Genomic DNA, 24,439 nt, shown 5'->3' with positions numbered 1-24,439 from the left:
GGAATTCAATTTGGTATTGTATGCATGAAGCATTAAATATACAATATAGGAAAAATGTAATCAATATTTGGTCACTATTTGAGGATTTCGTCTATTGCTGTTATGATCTGGAACATAATCCCTGTGATAAATGAGGTATTACTCTATCTCCACAATTGACTATTGCTTAGTTGTCAGTCTGCACAGTCTGGGAAATTATCTCCAACACAAACAACTCTCTGAATGCACTCTAAAGGGTCTTTTAAAATGAGCTAATGAGGCTTTTAAAAGAAGCAAAGGAGACGTCCTTAAGAAGTTGCACGTCTTTTTCAAGGCTATTCTGGGAAAGTGAAGCAGAGCACGAGTGTGGTGGGATAAAATATGCGATGTGACGTCTAATGTACTGTACAGACAAGTGGCAAGTGTGTTCATTTCTTACCAAGTGTACAGTAAGAATCTACAGGCGATTCATTGGTCTTTTTGGGCATACACCATATTTTGATTTCTTTGAGCATTAATCCCGTTTTGATTTATTTGGGTGTTTATCATTTTATTTTATTTTATTTTATTTTCACCCATCCATTTCCATAACCGCTTATTCCTCACAAGGGTCGCGGGGTGCTGGTACCTATCCCAGCCGGCTTCGGGCAGTAGGTTATTTTATTTTATTTTATTTTATTTATAAATGTAAGTTGGATTCATTTGGAAAACAATCTGCTTTTCTTTTGCACAAATCCAATTGAGATTCATAGGCCATGCATCTGCTGTTTGATTTCTTAGGGCATAAATGCACTTGTAATTTCTTTGGGCATACATGCTCATTTCATTTGTCACGCTTGAGTTTTTTTTAAATGTATTTATTATTTCAAATGAATTCTGATTTGATTTCTTAGGGGATAAATCCGCCTGGGAATTTTTTGGGAATATATGTATTTATTTTGCCATAAATGCTCATTTATTATTTTGGCACACTTTAATGCATGAATTCAGTTTTGATTTCTTCGGGCATGGACACACACACACACACCCACGCACACACACGCACACTCACACACCCACACATATATATATATATTTCTTTCTTCTTCTTTTTTTTCAAATACTTTTGGCCATACCGTTGCTTTTAATTTCTTTACTCTTAGATCCCCTTTTGATTTCTTTGGGCATAAATCCATGTGTTATTTCCTTGGGTATAAATGCTCATTTATTTACATTGCCACTCTTTAATTACACTGCATGAATCCACTTTTAAATTTGTTAGGCATATACCCACGGGGTGTTTCTTTATGCATGATTGTGCGTTTTGGTGGAGGCTTGATCTTGGTTCTGACCTGTCGAGGGCGATGCAGCACAGGTGCATAATGGAGGCGGTGGTGAGCAGCACATCCAGCGAGGTGCGCACCAGGCAAAAGGTCTCGCCGTAGATCCACTGCTGGTGCACCAGGTCGATGGCGCCGAACGGCATCACCAGCAGCGACACCAGCAGGTCGGCGAAGGCCAGCGACACGATAAAGTAGTTGGTCTTGATTTTCCTGCCAAGGATGCACACAAACGATGTCAACAGAATGCCAACCACTCTTGAATCAGTGTTAACAATACGGAGAGGGTCGGAGGGATCTTGTCTTAAATGAGCACCCCGATGATGCAACCCTGACTCATGTAGGCTGAACGCTGAGTCATGTACAATACGAGGCTGCTATTAACAAAATGCACGCCCACGTTGAGCTTTTTCGTTTGTTACTCACACACGCTGCAGCTTTTTTTTTTTTTATGAAGGCAGCAATATGAGATTTAAAAAAATAGATACAATAAACTGAAAATGCCCTTCACAGCACGGATGAGCAGACCAAGGGATGCTAGACATAATAATAATAATAATAATAATGATAATAATAATGATAATAATAATAATAATGATAATAATAGAGAAAATATAGTGAAACGAGCAATGGTTTTGTAGGGATTCTCTGCTCACTACCATCCCTGTTGTGGTGGCATTAAAAAAGCCCAAGAAAAAGCAAAACCTGTTTTGATGAAATTATAATGATAGTGGTGTTTTCATTTGCAGCAGTCACCCACGGGACCCGAACGTACAGTACAGAACGTGTCTCATTTACTTTCTGACATTTTGACAGTTATCTTTTTCTTTTTTTTTTACTCAGCTGCACTGTGTGTGTAAGTGTGTTTCCCGGTGGACCAAGAGGCAATGAGGCAAGAAGAAGACACAAAGATGGTGTGTCATTGTTCTCCCCTTGGGGGGGAGGGGGCCAGGCGCCGAAGCACACTTTCCCTGTTCATACACATCCTACTTTCTTCCTCATATGTGACACACACCTGCGAGCATGTGTACGCCACTGCACCACTTTTTTGTACCTTGTCCGAACTTCATGGTTTTAACCCAAAACCAAGTTTGCACAACACACATACACACACTCAAGGACATGAAGTGACTGCCATCTTGACAGGAAGTGAGAGACAAAGACAAAATGGAGGTTAGGTGAAGGAGGAGGGACAATTGATGTGACAGCTTTCTCCCACAGGACGATGAACAATCACCTTATTACACTTGTATACACACACACACACACACGCGCACACAGTTAATTTCAAGTTACTTGAGTGACAGTCGGGGGTCATTTGAAGCCGATGAGTTGTAAAGTGTACCGCTGTAATCTCACAATACTCATATACGATATGGAATTTGTGTTGGGACGAATAGTGGCCCAAATTAATCCACATGGTCAATTTGTCTAATTTGAACGCCCTTCACCTTGTTTGTGATGTTTACTCCACGAAACAAATTTTACATGGCTTCCGGGTAAACTAATTCTGCCTTCTGGATTGCGAGGACACACAGTATGACCCTTGAGATTGAATAAATGGTTACACAAACTCGAACTCCTAAAAAATGTGATTATAAATTGAGGAGACCTCCGAGCAGCTGTATGATGCGAATGTTTGTTTTTAATATTAAAAAAAAAAGGAATAATATGATAATGACAAACATTTTCAAAAGGCAAGTTGTATATAAGTATATGAAAAATAAAACACGTTTCGCTTTTATATTTTATATTAATAATTTAAAATACGATAAACAAAAACAATGCAAATATGAAAAACTACTACAATATTCAGTCATAGTTTGAAATACTGCATAAAAGGATAATAAAAAATACTGAACACAATCGACATACGTATTTAAAAACCTAATCTAAATGCAGCATAAAAAATAAAAAAATAAAATAAAAAAGTTTCATTTAATTTAGTAAATGCATTCATAATAAAAATATAAAATATTATATAATAATTTTATAATATATAAAATAATTGAAAAAAGGCTTATAATTCAAAATTAAAATTACATTACATTTCAGTCATAGTTTGAAATACTGCATAAAAATTAAAAAAATACTCAATAATAAACAATTGACATATGTATTATATAGTTAAAAAAAACTTAATTAAAATAAAAATTATAATTAAATTACATAAAATATATATATTATATATATTTAATTTAGTAAATGCATTGATAATAAAAATAAAACAATTGAAAAAAAGCTTAGAATTCAAAATTAAAATGAAAACAATATAATTTACATTTCTAATTTAAAATGTAACAAAACAAAATGAAAAAACAAAAAATAAAGTTTTGTGCTAACACTGCCTACATTTTTCAACTGTTCATAATTCCCTCCACCTTGACAAAGGCCTCATTTCAGGTGAAGAAAAAACAACACTGTAGTTATGAAAGTAAAATAAAGAATACACTCCAAACTATACGGTGTGGTACCTGAGTTGCCTGTCCTTGCAGACGGCCACCATGACCAGTAGGTTTCCCAGGATGCTCATCGCCATGACCAGAGACAGGAAGCAGATGAGGGCAATCCGCTTTGGCATGCTGTTGCTATGGAGACAACAACACAAACAGGTTAAGCAAGAACTCTTTTTTCTTTCTTTCTACATTTCCTGTCAGTCACGGAACTAACTGGCAAAACTGGTTTGAAACTAGTTTGAAAATGGACTTTAGACTTTTCCATATGATCGCGTTATTGAGCGCATTTAGGGTTTGATCGAAGGAATTCAAGCCACTATCCAGGTTTTAAATGTTACTTAACTTTTTGATTTTGGGTTTTAAAAAAGGTTTAGGCTTTCAAATGAGGGTTTCATCTGGGGTTAATGTTTCACAATTGGCTGGCGGTTGGTGGGGGTGGGGTCGGGCAGCTTGGTTGGGGGTTGGTGGGGGTGGCTGGGTGGGGGGTGCTGGGGATGGGGGGTGTCTGGGGGCTGGGGGGCGGCTGGTGCTGGGTTGGGGTGGTGGGGATTTGGGGGGTCGTGGGGGGAGCGGGGGCTGTGGACCAGTGGGGTGCCTGGCGGGCCTGCAGTGCCCCATCCTGCTGCGTTGGGTTGGGGGTGCGGGCCGTGTGGGGGTGGGGGCCGCTCTGCTCCTGGGTTTGCTCTCCGGCCGGTGGCCCCTGTGGGGCCCGGGGGTTGTCCCTTGGCGCTGCCGTGGCCTGGGGGGCCCTGAGGTGTTGCGCTTGCTCTGTCCTGGCAGGGTCGACGGCTCCCCTCTTTGGTGGAGATTTTCATGCACGCCACCACACCAGCATCTATTGAAACTCATCTCAGACACAATATGGAGGCTGATGTCTGTGGATCTCACTCTGCTTCGTCTGTCCTTCCTTCCTTTCCTCAGTCTCTCCTTTGGTCTCTTGAGGTCTCCCTGATTTGGTGGAATTTAGATGTTTCTGGGGTTGGTGAAGGACTCTGGTTGGGGGCCCGGTGGGTGGTGGGTGGTGGGTGGTGCGTGGTCGGTGATGGATTCACTTTCCTTTCTTTTCTTTGGTCCTTCCTCGGGTCTCCTGACGGCCTCACGACTCTGACTGGATTCTGAAGTGTTCGGTTTAGGTGAACGGTATGGGATTTTTTAATAGGTTTTAGGTGAACTAATACATACACACTCACACGCACGCACACACGCACATGCACATACACACCCACATACAAAATAAAAATGTATAAAAAAATATATATAAATAATAAAAACATTTTAAAAAAGAGAGCAATGATGATGACATGTCAAATCGGTAAAATTACCGAATGAACTGAGCTCTCCGGAAAAAAATAAAAAATAAAATACATCCAAGCGTTTCAAGCAAGGATTACGGTTTCAAAGTTGGGTTTTTAGTCAGGGTTATGGTTTCAAAGTAGGACTCCAGTCCTGGGTTAGGGTTTCAAATCAGAGTTAACATATTTCAAATGAGCGTTTCATCTAAGATTCAAGTTTCAAATAAAGGTCTGGGTTTTGAATTGGGGGTTTCAAGACTGGGTTAGGGTTTCAAATTTAAAGTTGAAAACTAGAGGTTAGAAATGCAAAGCGGTGTTTCAAGACAGAGTTAGGGCTTTCAAAACGAGGGGTTAGGTTTCATGTCTGCAGGTGAAACCGGTTTGAATATGTACTTTAAAAGATAATTCAGTCACTTCACAGGTGGTGATAATGAACTCATCAGTCTCATTAGGTAACAAATTGATGATGAAATGTGTCATGTTTGGTGTTCCGCTTGATGGCGCCGATCAAAGCGTGTGCCTCACTAGGTGTGGGCGCCACGTGATGTTCGCTGAGCCTCGCTTGGGTCGGAAAGTCGAGCGTCGGCCTTATCAGAGAGAGTGTGCGGGGGCCACCGACCTGTAGCGCGTTAGTCATGTCAAACACGAGCCGTGTCAAAAGCCAAAAAAGAGCTTTGATTGCCTCCGGCTAACCCAGAGTTTTGGCAAAAACGTTCAAGAATGAGTTGCTCGATTTATTTCTTTAATGCAAAATCTCTGTTAAATGTCCCGTGTCAGCGCTTTTTTTTGTTTTTGCTGCTCACCCAGCAGAATGGATTGTCATTGAAGGTCAACTTAAAGGAACATTAGGTGTTATTTGTATTTTGTTGTTTATTTGTGAAAGTGGCAAGTCGCTGTATTCTACAAGATGAAGGTTTCAAACAAAGCTGAGTGATCAAAATGTAGGGGCTTCAAAGCAGGGTTTCAAGTCAATGTTAAGGTTTCAAAGAAAGCTTTCAAGTCTGGGTTTTGGTTTCCAAGTAGCATTTTAAGTTTAGCTTAGTGTTTCAAGCCAGGTTTAGCCTTAAAAAAAATAGGGATGTTTACGTGCTTAAAATTAAAGATTTAGGGTTTAGGATTAGAGGTTAGGGTTAACCCCACTAACCCAAGTTAGTGTTACAAGCCATGAGTAAGGGTTTCAAAGTGGTGTCTTAATTAGTGTTAGGGCTTCAAACCAGAGGTAGGATTTTAAAGCAGTTTTAAATAGGATGTCAAAGTAGGGTTTCAAACCAGAATTGGGGTTTTAAATTAGGGTTGTAAGACAGTATGGAAGGTTGAAACAAGAGTTAGCGTTTCAAAGTGGTGTCTTAAGTTAGGGCTATGAATGTAAAGGAGTATTCTGCTGTTGTGTTAAAAACGCAACTTTTGCCAGTCCTGTTGCGCGGCACACGCGGCATCCCAAATTGTGGACAAAGGCTGTGCGGAATGCGGGTGTTCAATCCCACTGAGCAAACATACAGCCGCCTTTGTGAGGCTTGGCAGCGTCCGCGCGGGTATCAAACACAATCACAGATTAAAAGTGTCAGAGTCTGCGACCGGGTCATGATCCCCGCCGCGGTGCAATAATCAGAATGAATGCAAATGATACACTTAGTGGCATTTTGAGACTGGAGAATAAAAAGAAACGGATAATAACTACTGAGCTAGGCTAGTTGGTATGCAAGATGCTCACGTGGCATCACTTGTTGCTCGGCGGAATTTCCTGAGGCCCAGCAAACAAAATAGGAATAGAAATGGTTATTTCCAAGGTAACGAATAGGGCAGAGAGCTTCACTGCCCAAACACAGCAGAGAAAGGAAAAAAGAGAGGCGGCAGGAATGGACAATGAAGAGAAAAAGCGAGTTTAAAGCCTGCGTTTAAGGTTTTAAAGTAGAGATTTAAGACTGTGTTGGGGTTTTAAATTTGGGTTTCAATTTAGGGCTATTAAGGGTTACAGTTTCATATTAGGGTTTCAAGCTAGAATTAGGGCATCAATGTAGGGTTTTAGCTAGGGATGTTGAATACCACTTTTTTTCAGACTGATCCCAGTATGAGTACCCAACTCTTGAGTAGTCACCGATACCAAGTACCGATACCATTAGTACTTTTGATACATCAACGTTTTATTAGTCCAATGACAGATAATCATAGAATATAAACAAGATATCCCAATGTAGCATTTTTCCTTTAAATTGCTCAATATTTATGAATTTTATATGATCTTTTTCCCCATTTATTCATAAAATACATATTTTAGTACCCAATTCCTTGAAATAAGGCTGGTATCGGCTTAATATCGACACCTGGTAAAGATACTCGCCAATCCCAGCAAGTGTTAGGGTTTGAATTAGGTTTTCAACAAGGTTTAGGTGTTTGAAAGTAGGGTTTAAAGACAATGTTAGGGTTTCAATTTAGGGTTTTAAAGTAAGGTCTCAAGCCAGTGTTAGGGTACCAAACACATTCTAGATACGGCAGCTTGGGTTTTATATTCATCCATTGCACGATGAAGGTTTAAAAGTAGGGTCTGAAAGAGTGTTGGGTTTTGATATAACAGTTTCAAAAAAGGATGACTTTTATTTAAGTTAGTGAAAGTAGGCTTACTACGACTTTTTTGCTCTTCTACGTTTGTGGCATGGTGGCGCGGTAGTGCGGCGTGAAACATGGTCAATCATTATGTATAAAACCCAAAATAACACGACTTTTGATGACATTAGCTTCAAGGCTTAAGAAGCCGCTTTCATTTCAACTAAAAAGTCCGATTAGAAATAATTAAATTCCTTTGAATAATATTTTCCGTCATTGATATAACTCCATGAAAATGGCCATTATTATCATCTTTGTCATAATTGCGCAGCTCGCCGCAGGTCAATGAATACAATTAAAAAAATTTGAATCATAATCTTCTAGCTCTCCATGTGGATCTGTAATGAAGCTCAGTTGAAATGGTCTCAAGAGTGATTGGCAGCTGTGAGAACACGCTGTGCCTCCACATTGTGAGATTAACATCAAATCATTTTCATGCCGTGATAAGAACAAGTTATTACTATCTTGGTTTTTTTCCTTCTTTTTTTCCCGGAGTTATTACAAGTTATTAATATCATTGTCATCATTTTCACCTAAAGCCGTGAGCAGTTATCCCAAATTGGAATTACTACACTGTGTGAAACACCATCATTTCCCAACCTATAGGTAAGCAGAGCTGTGTTGAGTTTTGTCAACAGGGATTTAAACCAGGGTTAGGGATTTAAAGTGCGGTTACAAACCAGGTGTATAAACACAATTTAGGGTTCAACGTCAGGAATAGGGTTTCAAACAAAAGTTAGGGTTCTAACTTAGGGTTACACGAAGTACAGTTTTAGGCCAAAATTAGTGGTTTCGAGTACAAACTAGGGTTTTACAGAGTAGTTAGAGTTTCAAATTAGGGTTTCAAGATAAGGTTATGGTTTAAATCCAGTGTTAGCATTCCAAAGTACCCCTGGTTTTAACCCACCAGGTTTAGGGTTTAAATCAAAGGTTAGACTTTTCAAGCCAGGGTTATGATATTATAGTAAGGTGCAAACCATGACTTTAAACAATGATTAAATTAGGGGTTCAAGCCAAGGTAAGGGTTTTTAACAAAGGTTATGGTTTTAAAGTAGGGTACAAGGTAGGGCTTTATAAGCGTTATAAACCAGTGTTGAGTGTTTTAAACCAAAGTTTAGGGCTTCAAAGTAGGGGTTTAAACCAGATTTAAGCTTTTAAACATAATATAAGGTCATCCTTTTTTGGTGCCTCACTAACAAGTGCTGCTGGTGAATGAAAAGTTGGAATGACGATCGATCCATTAGGATAAATGCTTTTGTCCAATTTGCATATCATGAGTAGCAAAGGAAAGGAAAGATCCATGAGGAGACGTCAACACAATGCTAAAAGACAGACGGACACAGCACTCCACAGTGTGCATTTAACACATTATTAAACCCATTCGGAATTACGAATGAATTATTATGAATTACTGTAAGAAATCATTTTTATTACAGCTACCGTATGTTACACTGAAACCAAGTCACTGGAAGGGTTGGGGTGGGGGGGGGGGGAAATGAAAAGCTGCATTGAAATGTATCATAAGGGTATCAAATTAGACATTAATGTCAAAATTAGGGTTTGAAACAAAGGTGACGGTTTCAAGTAAGGATTTTAAACTAGGATTAGATTAGGATTACTAACAGTTTAACATTTAGGATTTTAAAATGAGATTCTAGTAATAAACAAAGGTTATGTTTTCGAATTAAGGCTTACAATTAGGGTTTAGATTTCAAACCAGTGTTAGGGCTTCAATGGAATCTGCAGGTCAGGGTACAAACCAGGGTCACAGTTATAAACAAAAGTGAGGGTTTGAGACTAAGCCTTCAAACTTGGATTCTGATTACATGCTGTCACCACAAAGCTCGAACCATACTGGGCTTGCTCATATTTTGAAACCCACCCCATCAACTTTGCAGTGGATTTTTCCATTTAGCAAAGAAGAAAAACCTGAATCGTTCCTATGGCATTGATTTTTGGAAACTAACACCTGCTCTTCGCATGCATTATGATAGTGTCGCTTGACGCCGTACACGCATAATTTATTTTAAACCACATTGTCTCTTATCTGGTGACAGAAGAACGACTATCATGTGTCCAACCACTCAGCTGCAAATGGATCCTCATATTTACCTCTCACCCCACAAAGAAAATAAAAAGAAAAGAAAAAAACATCAAATCTTTGTCCTTTCCTTGTAGGCGACATTTATTTAGAAACTATTATTTTTCATTATCATTTACTAACTAATTAGCATGTATAATTAGCGTGTTCCCTGCTGTATGCTAACAGGTGAACAAAATTCTACCAATATGTTTTGCTTATCGTTGAGTTTTTCTTGTATGTACATTTTTAAGTGGGGCACGAGTCCACCTGCCCCAAAAGCACAACAATGTACCATTTGTGGTACAAAAGCACAACGATGTCAGTGTCAATCGTGTCAATATGCTGTACTAAGAAAATAACTCGACATATGGGCGACAATGTTCTCAGACTATGTTGTGGTTCGTAGGTGGGGCGCTACTCAACTTTGCCCAAGTATAATGTGTTTTTTTTGCATGATTTTAATAAAATAGTATTAAAAACAATGAAGAGGACAACGTTCAGGATTAACACGACGTCAACACATCTACTCTGGCATGTGACGAGTGAACGTAGAGCTTTCAGGAAGCGGTCACGATCGCCTCCCGTCGCTTTCCACGTCGCCGAGCATCTTGCTCGCCTTCCGATTCATTAAGACACACCAGCGAGCGGCTTCGCCAGCGCGCTACATAACAAGTGTGTGTGCGGCCTTGTCAATGAGATGATGAACACACTCGCGCTGCATAGGAATTCCGCGGAGACAGAAGAACTCCAGGCGGTGTTTTGCTCAGAGCAGCTTGTCAGCACGCATTAGCGTAATGATTGTTTTTTTTTTTTACGTCGACATGTCATGTGAACTGTTTGTAAAAGCGGAAGAGCACGTGATGAGAATTACTTTTACTTTTTTTTTTTTCTCAAACTAAGTCGCTTTTGTGTGATCCCTTTATGCTAGGAAAATCTGCTTCATTTTGTGACCCAAACCCCCCAAAACAGTTTTTTTTTTACCCAACTGAATGTTTTGCTGTTGTCATAGCAACCCCAAAACACATCATGAAGTGAAGATAAACGTCGCTCTTCAAATCGTTCCACGACGCAATCATCCACAATCAAGCAAATCAATCATGTCTGTGGATGCCGTTTACGAATGTCATGGTCGGGCCGCCTCGGACTTAACGGAACAAAGCAGCGGCATGTTATTCCTGCGCTTTCATGTGGAAAATGGTGGAGAAACCAGCAGTCTAGCCAGGTAGTTTCATGCCTCCGACAATCAATGATGACCGTTTGCCCTTTTGTTTAAAGAACACTTATTAGATGTTATACAGCATGCGTAAAATTTTACTTATATCAAGCAGCGGTTATGGTTTCAAAAAAGTTAACCCAGGGTTTTGTGGAAGGTTTAGGGTTTTTCAGTTAGGGTTTATTTCTTCCTCCCTTCCTCCCACCGTTCTTTTCTTTTTTTCTTCTTCCCTCTCTTCTTTCCTTTTTTCATTCTTGGGTCATTCATTCCTTCTATCCTCCTTTCCTTCCTTCCTTCTTTGCATCCTTGGTTCATTTTCTTCTTTCACATCTCCATCCCTCCCTCTCTAAATCCTTTCCTCCATCCCACCCTCCCTTCCTTCCTTTTTTCCATCCTTGGTTCCTTCATTCCTTCTATCATCCATTCCTTCCTTCTTCCTTCCTTTTTTACTTAATTCCTCCCTTCTTTCCATTTTTCATCATTGGTTCCTTCATTCCCTTCATCCTTCCTTTCTTCCTTCCTCCCTCCCTTGTTTCCTTCCTTCATTTCTTTGTTTGTTCGTTCATCCCTTTCTTTCTTCCTTCCTTCCTAAATCCTTCCCTTCCTCCTTCCTTCTTTCCTTCCTTCTTCCCTCCCTCTCTTTGTGTTCTTCTTTTGTTCCTTAAATTCTTCCTTTCTTCCCTTGAAATATAAATTGAATTTATAGTAGTACCCAGCAAGGATTAGGAATCCAAAACAGGGTTTTAAGAAAAGTGTTTCATAGAATGTTTAGGTCAGGGGTGCCCAACTTTTTTGACCCAAGATCTACTTTCAAGAAGCCAACCTTTCCCGACTGACGAGTGAGTGCACGTGCTATAATGAGCAATAGTCATAATGCTAGCTTCAGACTGGACACAAAATATCTCGTGTCTTGTAGTCTTTTGTCCTGCGGGGAACTACACAGACCTCTGACAGAAAAATAAAGTTTGAACATTGCTAATCAAACTGGTGATGGTGGTTGTGCTATTATTTTAGCTGCTAAATGCTATCTTGGTTGACAGTTCAAAAGCCGTAAAAAATTACGCTACTCACCGGGTACGCTAACCTCCTTGGTTCTCCCATTCCCCAGGTCTGCTCCTTTTTGGCTCAGTCCCATCCGGCAATGGAAACTAGTTATGTTGTATACCTCTCTGTCCCACACACGACAGTCATATTGTCTCACATTGTTATGATTTTAACCACGCTGTATGTGCCTTTTTCCCCCTTGACACTTGATTGGCTGTTGGTGATGCGACTGCATAAAGAAAACTTCCTGTAATGCGGGTCGCGCGCTTCTGTAGGTTAGGTGACCTACTTTTTTGACCTATAATTGTTTTGTGGACATGAAACTGATAGGGTGCTTAGGCTGTAGTGTACATTAACACAAAATATGTAATAATAATAATAATAAGATGCACACACAGCCAAATCCGCCCACCCCTCACAGTCCACTTGGGACCAGTGCACAGTCTAATAGTCTACCGTGATCTGGTTGAGGGTTTCAAAGTAAAGTTTCCAGACAGAATTAAGGTTTAAAAGTATGGGTTCTAACCTGGTTTAGGGTGTCTGGATGTGGTTCGTGTGTGTGTGTGTGTGTGTAGACCCGGTGTTACCCAAAAATTGACAGTCCTTCCTTCCTTCCTTCTACAGGTACAAACATACACAAAAATACAATGAGCGCTCATAGAGATTCCGTTGCATCATTATTATTATTATTATTATTATTATTATTATTATTATTATTATTATGCAACATTTCTTGACCAAGTCACTGATTGGACAAAATTCCCCAAATTCACCTGTCGCTTTGTTGTGGTTTTCATTTGAATTCAACCTTCAATCCGGTCGATTTTCTCAAGTTGAAATAGCTTCAACTTTATGTGATTGATTTCCAAGTTGAATGAGAAGTAAATTGAGTCTGTCTCCAGGTAATCGCAGTTATTACTGCCCAACAGGCCTACTGAGCACTCTTTGTCCCTAACCATCAACAAACAAGCAGGAGGATAGCCGTGAAATCAGCAAATAAAATAATTTAAAGGGATACTTGACTCATTGAGCCATTTCCTTTTTTTTTTTTTTTTTTTTTAAAGAGCTCAGTATTGTTCATTCGGAAATGTCATCATCATTGCTCTTTTTTTTTTTTTTTTTTTTTTTTTTTTTTTAAATATATATATATATATATATATACACATATATACATACATATATACATATATACATACATACATACATACTTTTTTTTTTTTTTTTTGTGTGTGTGTGGGTGAGTATGTGTGTGTGCGTGCGTGCGTGCGTGTGTTTGTTAGCTCACCAGAAAACCTATTAGAAAAAAAAAATCTTATACCGTTCACCTAAATCGAACACCAGGAGACCCGAGGGGACCGAAGAAAACCAAGGAAGGTGAAATCCAGCACCGACCAGACACCCCCCACCAGAACTCCTCCCCAGCCCAAGAAACATCCAGACCCCAACAAATCCAAAAAACATAAAGTCAGGGAGGCCTCAAGAGACCAACGGAGAGACCGAGAAAAGGAAGGAAGGACAGACATTGAGCCATTTTCAACAGTAAGAAGATAACATTTTCTCTATAATTAATGTGATAACTTCATTATTCTTCATGAACTATTAATACGTTTAAAAACTAATTTTGTCACTTGATTGATTGAAAATCCATGCTAGAAGTTTCCCTTTGGAGGGCCCCGAGAACTGGTCAGATGGACTCCAAAATGGCTGCTTGAAACCAAAATGTTTGACATCCTGTGAAATTGACAGCAAGGCTTGTTGATACTTTCTTGTGGTTCTTCGCATGATTTCTACGCCTGCCAAATTCCATGTTGCTAAGTCAAAGTGGCTTCGGCGGCTGAGTTTTTTAAAATTCGCTGCTGGTGGGTTGGGGAAAATAATGAGGGAGAAGCGAAACAATTTTAAGAAGGCCTTGAGTTTCTTGGGTTTCTCTTGTGAGAGGAGAGGAAGAGAAAGTGTGAGTATGTTCTTTGCTACTTTGTCGTCACTGAACGCAGTGAGTAGAATCTTTATAATCATATTATTGCAAGTATTATGCTTCTCATTGCTCAGGCATACAAACGGCCACAGTGTGAATCATACTGGAATTACAGTCTCTGAGGTTTAAGTAGGATTTCTAACCAGGGCTAAAGTTTCCAATTGGGGTTTTATGGCAGGGTTATGGCTTCAAATTAGGGTTTCAAGAGAGGTCAGAAACAAAAGGGTAGTTGTTCAGAATATGTTTTTATGACAGGGCTATGGTTCCAAAGTAGGGTGGATTATGGAGGCTAGGTTATGGCTTCAAATTATGATTAGGGGTTCAAATTAGGGTTTTAAACCTGGGTTATGGTTTCAAACAAGGGTTAGGTTTTCATATTAGGGTTTTAAGATCAACCTAGGTTAGAATTTAAAACATGAGTTTAGTCTCCAAAGCAGCATTTCAGAAAAGGATGAAGGCTTTTAAAGTTAGGGTTTGAAGCCAGATTAGGGTTTCAAATAGCACTTTCAAGACAAGGTTACAGTTTCACTTAGTGTTTCAAATTAGGGATTCGAAGTAGAGGTTCACTGTATCATTTTGAATTCGGGTTTTTAATCAGAAGTAGTGTTTCAAGTAAAAGTTTTGAGCCAGGTTTAGTGTTTCAAGTATAGTTACACACCAGAATTAGGGTTTTAAAGCAGTTTAGGGTTGAAAGTCTTCATTCTTCTTCACTTTGTCTGTTCCAAATGAATACATTCAAATCCATCCATTTTCTTAACCGCTTTTCCTCACAAGGGTCGCGGGGGGCGCTGGCGCCTATCCCAGCTGGCTTCGGGCAGTAGGTGGGGTACACCCTGAACTGGTTGCCAGCCAATCCAGGGTACATTCAAATCGTTAGGATTACTTTATTTTCTTCTACAGAAATAACTACAATCAAAAAGATCAACCATTGACCCAATTGAAATTGAGAATGAGTGTATGCACTATTCTCTTTGAAGACTGACAACATGTCTTCATCACATTTTTTTTCTCTCCCTCTCATCATGCTGAATTGAATGTGAGCCAGAGCGATCCGCGAATAAATAAAGAAACAAATAAATATGCCATGATTGTGGCCGTCTTTTAAGCAAAACAAGCTGCAGGCAGAGGGATGTCCTGCAAAGTGTACATAAAAAAGAAAGAAAGAAAAGAAAAGAAATAATATGTGCTTGTTCTCCATTAAAGCACACAGCGTGAGGTCAACACGACAGCAGCGTGAACATGAAAACATCACAGAACACATTTAATCATACAGTATTTGATCCATTTGGGCTTTTTTTTTGGAATGAACAACAGCTATAGTGGATATCAACATTTTTATATGATAAAATAAACAGCATACTAAACCACTCAGACCACAAATGGGGGTCCGATACAAAACAAAAACTTAGCTGGACAGAATTGCTCTGATCACATGTCACAGCTGGTCACTTGTTGCTAGGCAGAATACACAGTAGGCCAATGAAATTATTTTTGCATAGCTAATGTTTTATTCTTAACCATGTGGGCCAGATAGTGTCACAGACCGTCACCTGATACTACAGGACCTCCAGGCATCAATCGTCTCATTGTTTCTCCCAAGCCTACAGACACCAGAGTTACCCACGTGTGCATTTGCAGGTCACAAATCTAAACAGCTATATATGTTTATCTATAGTGATCTTAAAAAACTCATTTCCTGTGCCTACAGGTTTTTAGATAACCTATTGGAATCTTAGCTATGTAATTGATCTGTGTCTAACTCCAAGCCTGAAACATTGCTGTGAGCTAACACTCCAATTTGAACAACTGGCCAACTTTTAACTTTCGCAGTTAAATAAAGAAACCTAATAAAATGTTAAATCTGGAAAAATTATAATACGCCATGTCATCTCTGAATGAAAGAAGCTAACTGTGGAATGCAGTCCTCCTGCCGCTACTGCTTCTCAAACAAAGTGAGAGGAATCCTAAACAGAAAATGTCTTCACGCTAGAAGATTATTAGTAGCCTACATGAGATTCACATTTAAATAAAATGACATCGTTAAAAAGTGGAAGCCTCAGCTTGTAAACTGTGAGACACTGATTACTCAATTTACATTTACAACAAACGTCCCCATTAAGCGCAGTCAATGAGGTTGGAAACAAACAAAAAGCCTTACGTTGTATATATGTATGTGTGTGTGTGTGTGGTTGTGTGTGTGTCTTTTTTACATGGACTCACCTGTCAGTGAAAAGCTCCTCCATCACCGGCATGTGGCCTGAAGGGCTGATGCTCATGTGACCATAAATACAGAGAAGCCCTGCAGATACAACAACTCCATTAACACCTTCATCATCATCATCATCATCATCATCATCATCAACAACATCATCATCAGCTCAATTACATCCCATTAGCTTGTTTTTTTTTTCCATGACAGAAAAACGAAAGCAAAAATGTGACATTTAACATAAACGGGCGCTCAGCTGATGGCGCCGGATTAAACGGATGATTTAGTCATCACAAATTAGCTGTTGGTTCTTTTAACCGAATCTGGCACGGTTAATGAAGTGACGCTCGCTTTGAAGCAAACGATGAACATTTTGTCTTCTCAAATATGGCTAGCTCTCTAATTCAATGTAATGCAAAAATCCACACTGGCACACACACACACAAAAACAAATGTATTCATATTGTTTCCGCGTCAAGCTACAACAGGGGCACATTTGGATCAAGTGGACTACGATTTAAGGAGCCAACCACAACTCAGCATATATAAAAGAGCTGTGTTAAGTCTGGGGGATTGTGGGGTTTCAAAGGCAAATAACATTCAAGTTTTACTATCCACACATCACAAAACAGAACACACAAATTGCCCTTTCCAAGGATTCATGACCCCCAAGATGTAATAAGGAATGACTTGCTCGGATATCTAGCAATGACTCTAAAATGGCCCCCTTAAACAAAAAGACCGCCTTTCTGTGCCTTTTCAGGGATTCTTCTTGAGATTTTCTTGCAGGTCTAATCATGATAGACACGCTGAGCAACTTTTCAGGAAATTCCTGGGGGCACAACTGAGTCCATTTTGCCAGAATTCTTGTCACCAAATGAACGGATCTTGTTTTTGTAGAGCGTTGACAAAAAAGGAGCTCCCACAAGGTTGGAAGCATAAAATGAGGAAATTGATTGATTATAAACGCTGCATCCCATTCCTACATGTATTTGAATAGCCGATACTTGCCAGGTTTTTTCTTTTTCTTTTTTTTCCAGTAGTATAGCTGAGTTCATAAAAAAGTAATGAGTTGGTCATTGTGTTTGGGTCATCGGTTCAGGGATCCACTTCACACATTCCCAACCAATTAGCCCTTAATGTGTTCCCAGAATGCAACACAAGCGCAGGAAATCCACAGTAAAAGCGAAGGCCAGCTGGCGGCCAAACGTTGTTGAAATTATTATTTTATGAGACTCTCTCTGCTCATTGGCAGACATTTTACTTTAAATGCGCTTTAATGACAGAGAGAATAAACAGACTTCAGCTCTGTTTGGGCCCACTGTCTCTTCATGTCACGTATAATCCATTTTTATACTATCAGCTACTAGCGTTAAAGAGTAGTAGAATGTCCGAAGGATCTTGTGCAACATTTTTGTACCAACATTGTTGTATACCCAACAGAGGGACGTTGATAAATCGTAAAGCAGAAGTTTTTGTCATTGTATGTGAGGGAGCATGGCGGTGAAGTTTGATGAGTCATAAAATTCAGACAACACTACTCGCTCAGGCAGTATTTATTTTGCAACATGAAATTTAGTAGGCACACACAAAAAGACATTCTTCACAGCCTTTACTTAAATTCTTCTTAAAGGGGAAGCCAACCGTAATCATTTCTTGACAATGCAATGTTATATGTGACCTTACTAGTCTAAACATGACATTCTTTTTTTTTTTTTTTTTTTTTTTTTTTTTTTTTTTAAGAGCTCAGTATTGTTCATTCGGAAATGTCATCATCATTGCTCTTTTTTTTTTTTTTTTTTTTAAATATATATATATATATATATACACATATATACATACATATATACATATATACATACATACATACATACTTTTTTTTTTTTTTTTTTTGTGTGTGTGGGTGAGTATGTGTGTGTGCGTGCGTGCGTGCGTGTGTTTGTTAGCTCACCAGAAAACCTAGTAGAAAAAAAAATCTCATACCGTTCACCTAAATCGAACACCAGGAGACCCGAGGGGACCGAAGAAAACCAAGGAAGGTGAAATCCAGCACCGACCAGACACCCCCCACCAGAACTCCTCCCCAGCCCAAGAAACATCCAGACCCCAACAAATCCAAAAAACATAAAGTCAGGGAGGCCTCAAGAGACCAACGGAGAGACCGAGAAAAGGAAGGAAGGACAGACGAAGCCGCGTGAGATCCGAGACACCAGCCTCCACCGATTCAATAACCTGAGGAGGAAACAGATTGTGTCTGAGTTTCGGTAGATGCTGGTGTGGTGGATCTGGCATGCATGAAAATCTCCACCAAAGAGGGGAGCCGTCGACCCCCGCCGGAACAGAGCAAGCGCAACACCTCAGGGCCCCCCAGGCCGCGGCAGCGCCAAAGGACAACCCCCGGGCCCCACCAGGGCCACCGGCCGGAGAGCAAACCCAGGAGCAGGAGCGCCCCCCGCCCCAACACGGCCCGCGCCCCCGGCCCAACGCAACATGACATTCTGATTAACATTACATTTGTGGAACATGAGTTATGAAACTAAATCCAGCCATTTTTATCCATCTCAGGGTTGCGGCCAGTTTGCCACTTGCTGTCGACTGAAGATGACATCACAGTTGCTCAGGGCTCAGGCAATGACCAATCACAGCTCACCTGTTTTCTGAAGCTCAGCTGTGATTGGTTGTTACCTGAGACCTGGGCAACTGTGATGCCATTTTCACTCAACAGCAAGCGGAATACCATATTTAGACGAGAAAATGCAATTTCTAGAAAAATTGCCTGTGAAGGCTGTAAGGCTGAATGAAAACTGTGGAATGATTTGTAATGATGTTAAATGGCATGGAATGATGCACAATGACCTAGAAAGAGCTGAACAATTGAAAGTTGGAACGGTTAGAATTGGTGGATAAATGTAGAAATGACAGCAGAAAAATAAAAAACGGGGTAGGGTGTGAAGAATCAGGTAGGAAATGGAGTAAGGTTTGAAGAATCAAGTAAATTGACTAATTATCATCCCTAAAGTGAAAATGTCACTTTGAAATGATGTAAATGTGAAATGTGTAATCTCCCATTTAGAATGAATAGGGAAAAAAAGACATCAGGAATTGTGGGTAAGGCGTAAATATAGAAAATGCAAGCACCCATGGCATGAATTTTTGTAATATGTTAAAATTGTAATGACGAGAATTGGACGAGTTATGTGGAAATAAATAGATGCCGAAAAAGTGGGAAGTTTGAAGTATAGGAATAACATATGTGTAAAGGCCACAGCCTTCACACAACTAGTGGGGCTGTATAGAACATATCCTTGTCAAGAATTTTTGGGGGTTGACTTCCCCTTTAAATTTGCCATTTAAGACATTAGAATATAAATGATCATAGACGTAACCTTGACGTGACCAAGCTATATGTCCAAATGTCAAACTTTTCTTTTGCAGGAAGCAGACAGTCAAGGGGGTTGTAGGAGGATGATGATCATGATTGAATAAAACTCCCCCTGAGAAAGCACATGATGTAACCGGCCAATAATCCGACAGCGCTCAGTCTCCTTCAAGTGAGCGCCGTCACTTTATGCGTTTGGCGTCTCTCTGCTGCCCATGCTAATAATATGCAGCTGCTTTAGTGCTTGTTTATAGACAATTGCATATCTGACTTGGAAGAGAATTTATAGTCCCAGCAAAATCATGACTGAAATCTTAGAAAGACTAAAACTGCTGGCATGCGCTGCCCAAAAGCAAGAATGACAGCTTGAGCATATAAGGTTCAAATATGGTCGTAGTTGGATGAAATCTCAAGTTTGTCTTTGATGGTAAACATGATGGCCAAAATGACCCCTAACTGCTTGCTTCAAACTAAAAAGGCAAACTTCCTGTGTAATAATATAATATCATGTTAAGTCAAACTTGCTTCAGGGGCTGAATTTTCAAATAATTACAAGATGTGGATGATCAAGCTTACCTGCCATGCTCAGCCCACACACAATCACGAAAACTCACTTTCTTTACCATTAACTGTTGTCCTGTTCACATTTGACCGTGTGAGCAAAATGATCAAAATGATCCTAAAATATCAGCGTCAAAAAACAATAACAGACTTGCTGATGTTTTTGGGGCGTGACTTCTCGAGGCTTTCCTATACTGTAAGTTTACTCATGAGCAATATGCCCACTAAATGTCATGTTGCTAAGTGAAACTGGCTTTGGGGGCTAAATGTTGATAACATTCCAGGAGAAGAGTCATCATATTTGACTGCCATGTTCCACCTACTCACGGAAATTCCGATACTTTGCAGGTTAGTGTCATCTGTCTTTTATACAAGGCTCACATTTGGTTGTTGTTGGACAAAATCTCTATCGCAAATTTGTCTTTAAATCATCTCTAAGAATGTCAAAAATGACCCCACATGGTTGGTTTAAACCAATATGACAGACTTCCTGTATATTTTCAGACATGTTTTTTTTTTTTTTTTTGGGTGAGTATACTCATGACAGACATCCACCAAATGTCATGTTGCTAAGTGAAACTGGCTTTGCAGGCTGAATTTTCAAATAGTTCCAAGAATACCCTCAAATCCACAATGGCATTTTAAAGCGGAAAGGTCAGACAGAAAAATAAGTAAAATTTCCAAGAATAAGGAAGCTGCACTTAAGGAAGCAGTGCTACATAAAATAGGGTTCATCACTCCAGGCGTTGTTTGCACACAAAGCACGCCCAACGTAATACACGACGACAGGCTGGCAAGTGAGGCAATGAGGCCTTCAAAACTGCTTTGGCCCATGGAGTTGTTTTCTGGAGTGCAATCGAGGCTGACTATCCAGTGATGCGTAGACCCTAACCTCACCCAAACCCTTCGAAAAAAAAAAAAGCAACAACAAATATTCGAGCAAGTGATGGCTCGTAACTGAAAACTTGGAAGTTGGCGCACGCGTAGGTGCATAGGTACCAAATATGGTTTTCTCAAAGGTTAATCACTCGCCCACCTTGCAAGCTCATTTCAAACTCCCTCCTACAATCTGACATTGCAGACACTTCATCTCTCCAGCTGGCTTGGATCCTTCCAGCGTTGACTCTAATGAGTCACATGACCGACTCAAGGCCTAATTACAATCCCACACTTGATACCCAATAGCCGACACTTTGGCCAAAGTATGCTAATAGCAAGTGCAGATTTTGTGTAAATCAGACCAGTCCAGTCGTGTGCGAGAGGACTAAAAGGACTGGAGGTGCCATCCGTCTCTCTAGCACAGCCCCCGAGGAGGCCGTCAACTAGCAATTAGAATGTCAATTAAAGTGGAAACTTCATCAAGGAGCGCTCACGCTCACGTGCTGCTACGATAAAAGTGTCCTCCGTGGACGGGACGAACAAGAACAAGGAGGCCTCCGACTCCGCTGGCTCACAAATCTGTCAGCTGTGTCGCACCGCTAGCCAAGGAACCAACTGGCAGGCACGTTTGATTACTGCTGTCTAACAAAGCAAACACTCTCATCTGTGCCCTTCCACTCAAAAGAGGCCAAACTCAATTGCTGCACATGCTGTGTGAAGGCCAGTGGTATGCAAATAATATAATATAAAAGTGAATTCAGAGATTTGTTTCTACACAATTGCTGAAAATGACCAAAAACTGAGAACTATCAGTTATGGAGCGATAGCCTTCAACTGCTTTACACCATTTCAGTGCCCCTGATTTTATTTTATTTTTTTACATGACTAAGTCCCACCTACAGTTATGATTGTGTTTTGGGTCATTGGGTCATATGTGACTGTTTTGGGTTGGGTAATGGGACCATTGTTTTGTTATGTTATGTTGCTATTTGTTGCAGTTGTTATGTCCTTTATGCAACCCACGACATGCTTAGGACCGCCTTCTCATTTGAGTAGTAGTATGGACCAAAACTTTCAAAATAAAAAATAAATAAATGAATAAATAAATAATTAAACAACTAAATAAATAAATAAATGACTACAAGTGAAAATAAAAACAGATATAAAAAAATATAAATCAAAAATTAAATACAAATGTATTTATTTATGTATGCATATATAGTTTTTGTCGTTTTCATTTCCATTTATATCGATTTTTTAAATTTAATTTTCAATTTATATATTTTCTAATAAAATACAGAATTCATCCATCCATCAACTCCAACTACTCCCGAATGCTGCTGCCCGCATCATCACCCGAATACCACCCATCAATCACCCATTCTCCAACGACTCCACTGGCTTCTAATGAAATGCCGCATCGTCTATAAAATTCACCCATTCAAGGCCATTCATAACTTATTTTCTCTTTGACCGACTCCACATCAACAATCACACTCGGATTCTCAGGTCTGGAACTGTGTTTTAATTGTGTTGCAGGGTGACCTTGAGTGGCTTCAAAGGACATTATTATTATCATTATTATTAATTTTTTCTAGTTATTATTATTATAGTTTGAGTGCCAACTCTGCTGAAGAGCCCTTAAAATGGGGACAAAAGAGGGTAAAGGCAGGAGTAATATAAAGGCTTTGGGAGGAGCTGCTGGCCCTCGGCAAACACAGGAGCAGGCCACAGGAGCAGGCGGGTAATTGGGGGAATTAAGAACAAGAGTGGCAGGTATGGAGCATGAATCTCCTGGAACAAGAAGTGGAGTGCCAACAGCTGGAAAAGGTTTTAATCACCAAGTGAGAATCTGAGCTACCCCCGGTAAGCCTGGAGGCAAATTGGCCAAACTTGTTCGTGTCAGGTGGGAAGAAGCTGCAAGTAGTAAGTAAGACCTCGGATGGAAGACACAAGAATCCCCCGCAGGACCTTCAATTAAGGTATGAGTTATTTGTTCCCAGTTTTACAACTTACAATACGACAATTCCACCAGTGATGAAAATGCAAGTGCTTCTCAATTTAACATTGTCCATCTGTCTAGTATAAAACATTCAAATTTGGAAGCAATCAGTCATAAAATGGAAATGGTCAAAAAGAGCCTAAAATGGATGCTTCAAACCAAAATGCCAGACTTCCTCTACCTTCCTGAACTTTCCTGTCATCTCATGATTTGTATTCAAGTCCATGATTCTAAGTGAAACATTTAGTTGAATTCTGGCCTGCAGTTGAGTTATTAGATCTTTGTGTTTTACGGTGAGTCATCAAACGGCCCATATAAACGACAATGATATACAGTACATGTCATGATTCCAGCAGAAAAATGATTTTCAGGTAGAATTGGAAATGCAGAAATGCGGCTCAAGGGTTGGAACAAAATAGCGGAAATTGGTAACAAAATAATGTCAAAACAAAAATGCTTTTCAAAAACGAACACTAACTGAAACTATATCTTACATAGTCCTTTGTTATGTCTTTGTCAATTCATTTCATACCTAGGTGTTCGGGGTTCAATTTAAATGTTTTTATTTTAGTATTGCTGTATGTCCATACAAAAGAAGTACAAACATTTATTTGAGAATTGTTATTTACTTTACTTTATTACAATAATTAGTGACCTTGTATTTATCTTGCATTTGCCAAATTCTCCAAATATTTAAAATAAAACCAAAATAAAACAAATAAAACAAAAAAAAAAACGTATTAAAACTAAATGATTTTTTTTTAAATCCAAAATGAAATAAATGCTAACCATGATAGAACAAATCCCCCAAATCTCAAACTTGTATAACCCTGGTGTGTCTAGGAAAATGTCTCTTGACTAGTCTGTAGTCATGCTCATGGTCACAACTTGTCAGGTATATGTTCTAGAGTGTATGTAAGTGTGTGTGTGTGCGTGTGTGTGTGTGTGTGCATAACGGCGGCTCAGAACTGATAAAGAAAAACAAGACACTTGACCCCAAAGTCCACTTCCTTCATAGTATGATAACGCAAGATTCCATCTGCAGGACATCAATATATCTTTGGATTGCGCAGAGCTGGAAACTTGGAACCATAAAAGCATAAAAATGTTCCCTCCGCTGCTCGACTCCTTACTCAATTAACAGACAAAATGATTAACCAGTCAAACCTTATTCTATTGCTTTTAAATGTAATAATTACAATCAGATTGTGTTTTTGTGGTTTTGGGGTGCACACGCGGCAAAGACTCACATTCTGGTATGCTCATCTTAACCACCAGGAGGAAGTCTAATTCTAGACAGTAAAGCAAACACAAGAATTATAGACTTCTTCTTCTTCTACTACTGTAACTCAGTCATATCAGTTATATTTTCATAGAGGATAAAGAATATATGCCTATAAGCATTTTGATATCCGTCCAAAGTGTTGCTCTGCCATTTGTGTTCAAA

The 24,439-nt window shown here is 39.5% G+C and overlaps 1 protein-coding gene across 3 annotated transcripts in view; it reads right to left on the bottom strand.

Annotated features, from left to right (window-relative positions):
- htr4 (5-hydroxytryptamine receptor 4) overlaps window positions 1–24,439 on the bottom strand; it is a 67,760-nt gene that overhangs the window by 23,584 nt on the left and 19,737 nt on the right. For all 3 annotated transcript variants that reach the window (XR_015096037.1, XR_015096038.1, XM_086085786.1), the window contains exons 2-4: window positions 16,183–16,261; window positions 3,773–3,886; window positions 1,311–1,511 (exon numbers count right to left, since the gene is read on the bottom strand). Coding sequence is in view for 1 of the 3 variants with exons in the window: in XM_086085786.1 (XP_085941912.1) it covers window positions 1,311–1,511; window positions 3,773–3,886; window positions 16,183–16,238 (371 nt within the window). In the remaining 2 variants the exon portion in view is untranslated. The remainder of the gene's footprint in view (window positions 1–1,310; window positions 1,512–3,772; window positions 3,887–16,182; window positions 16,262–24,439) is intronic.

Source organism: Leptonotus elevatus, chromosome 9, assembly GCF_054856555.1.
Source record: "Leptonotus elevatus isolate MCC_2025b chromosome 9, RoL_Lele_1.0, whole genome shotgun sequence".
In the NCBI taxonomy this organism is placed as follows: Eukaryota; Metazoa; Chordata; class Actinopteri; order Syngnathiformes; family Syngnathidae; genus Leptonotus; species Leptonotus elevatus.
This window is presented reverse-complemented; position numbering and strand designations above follow the sequence as displayed.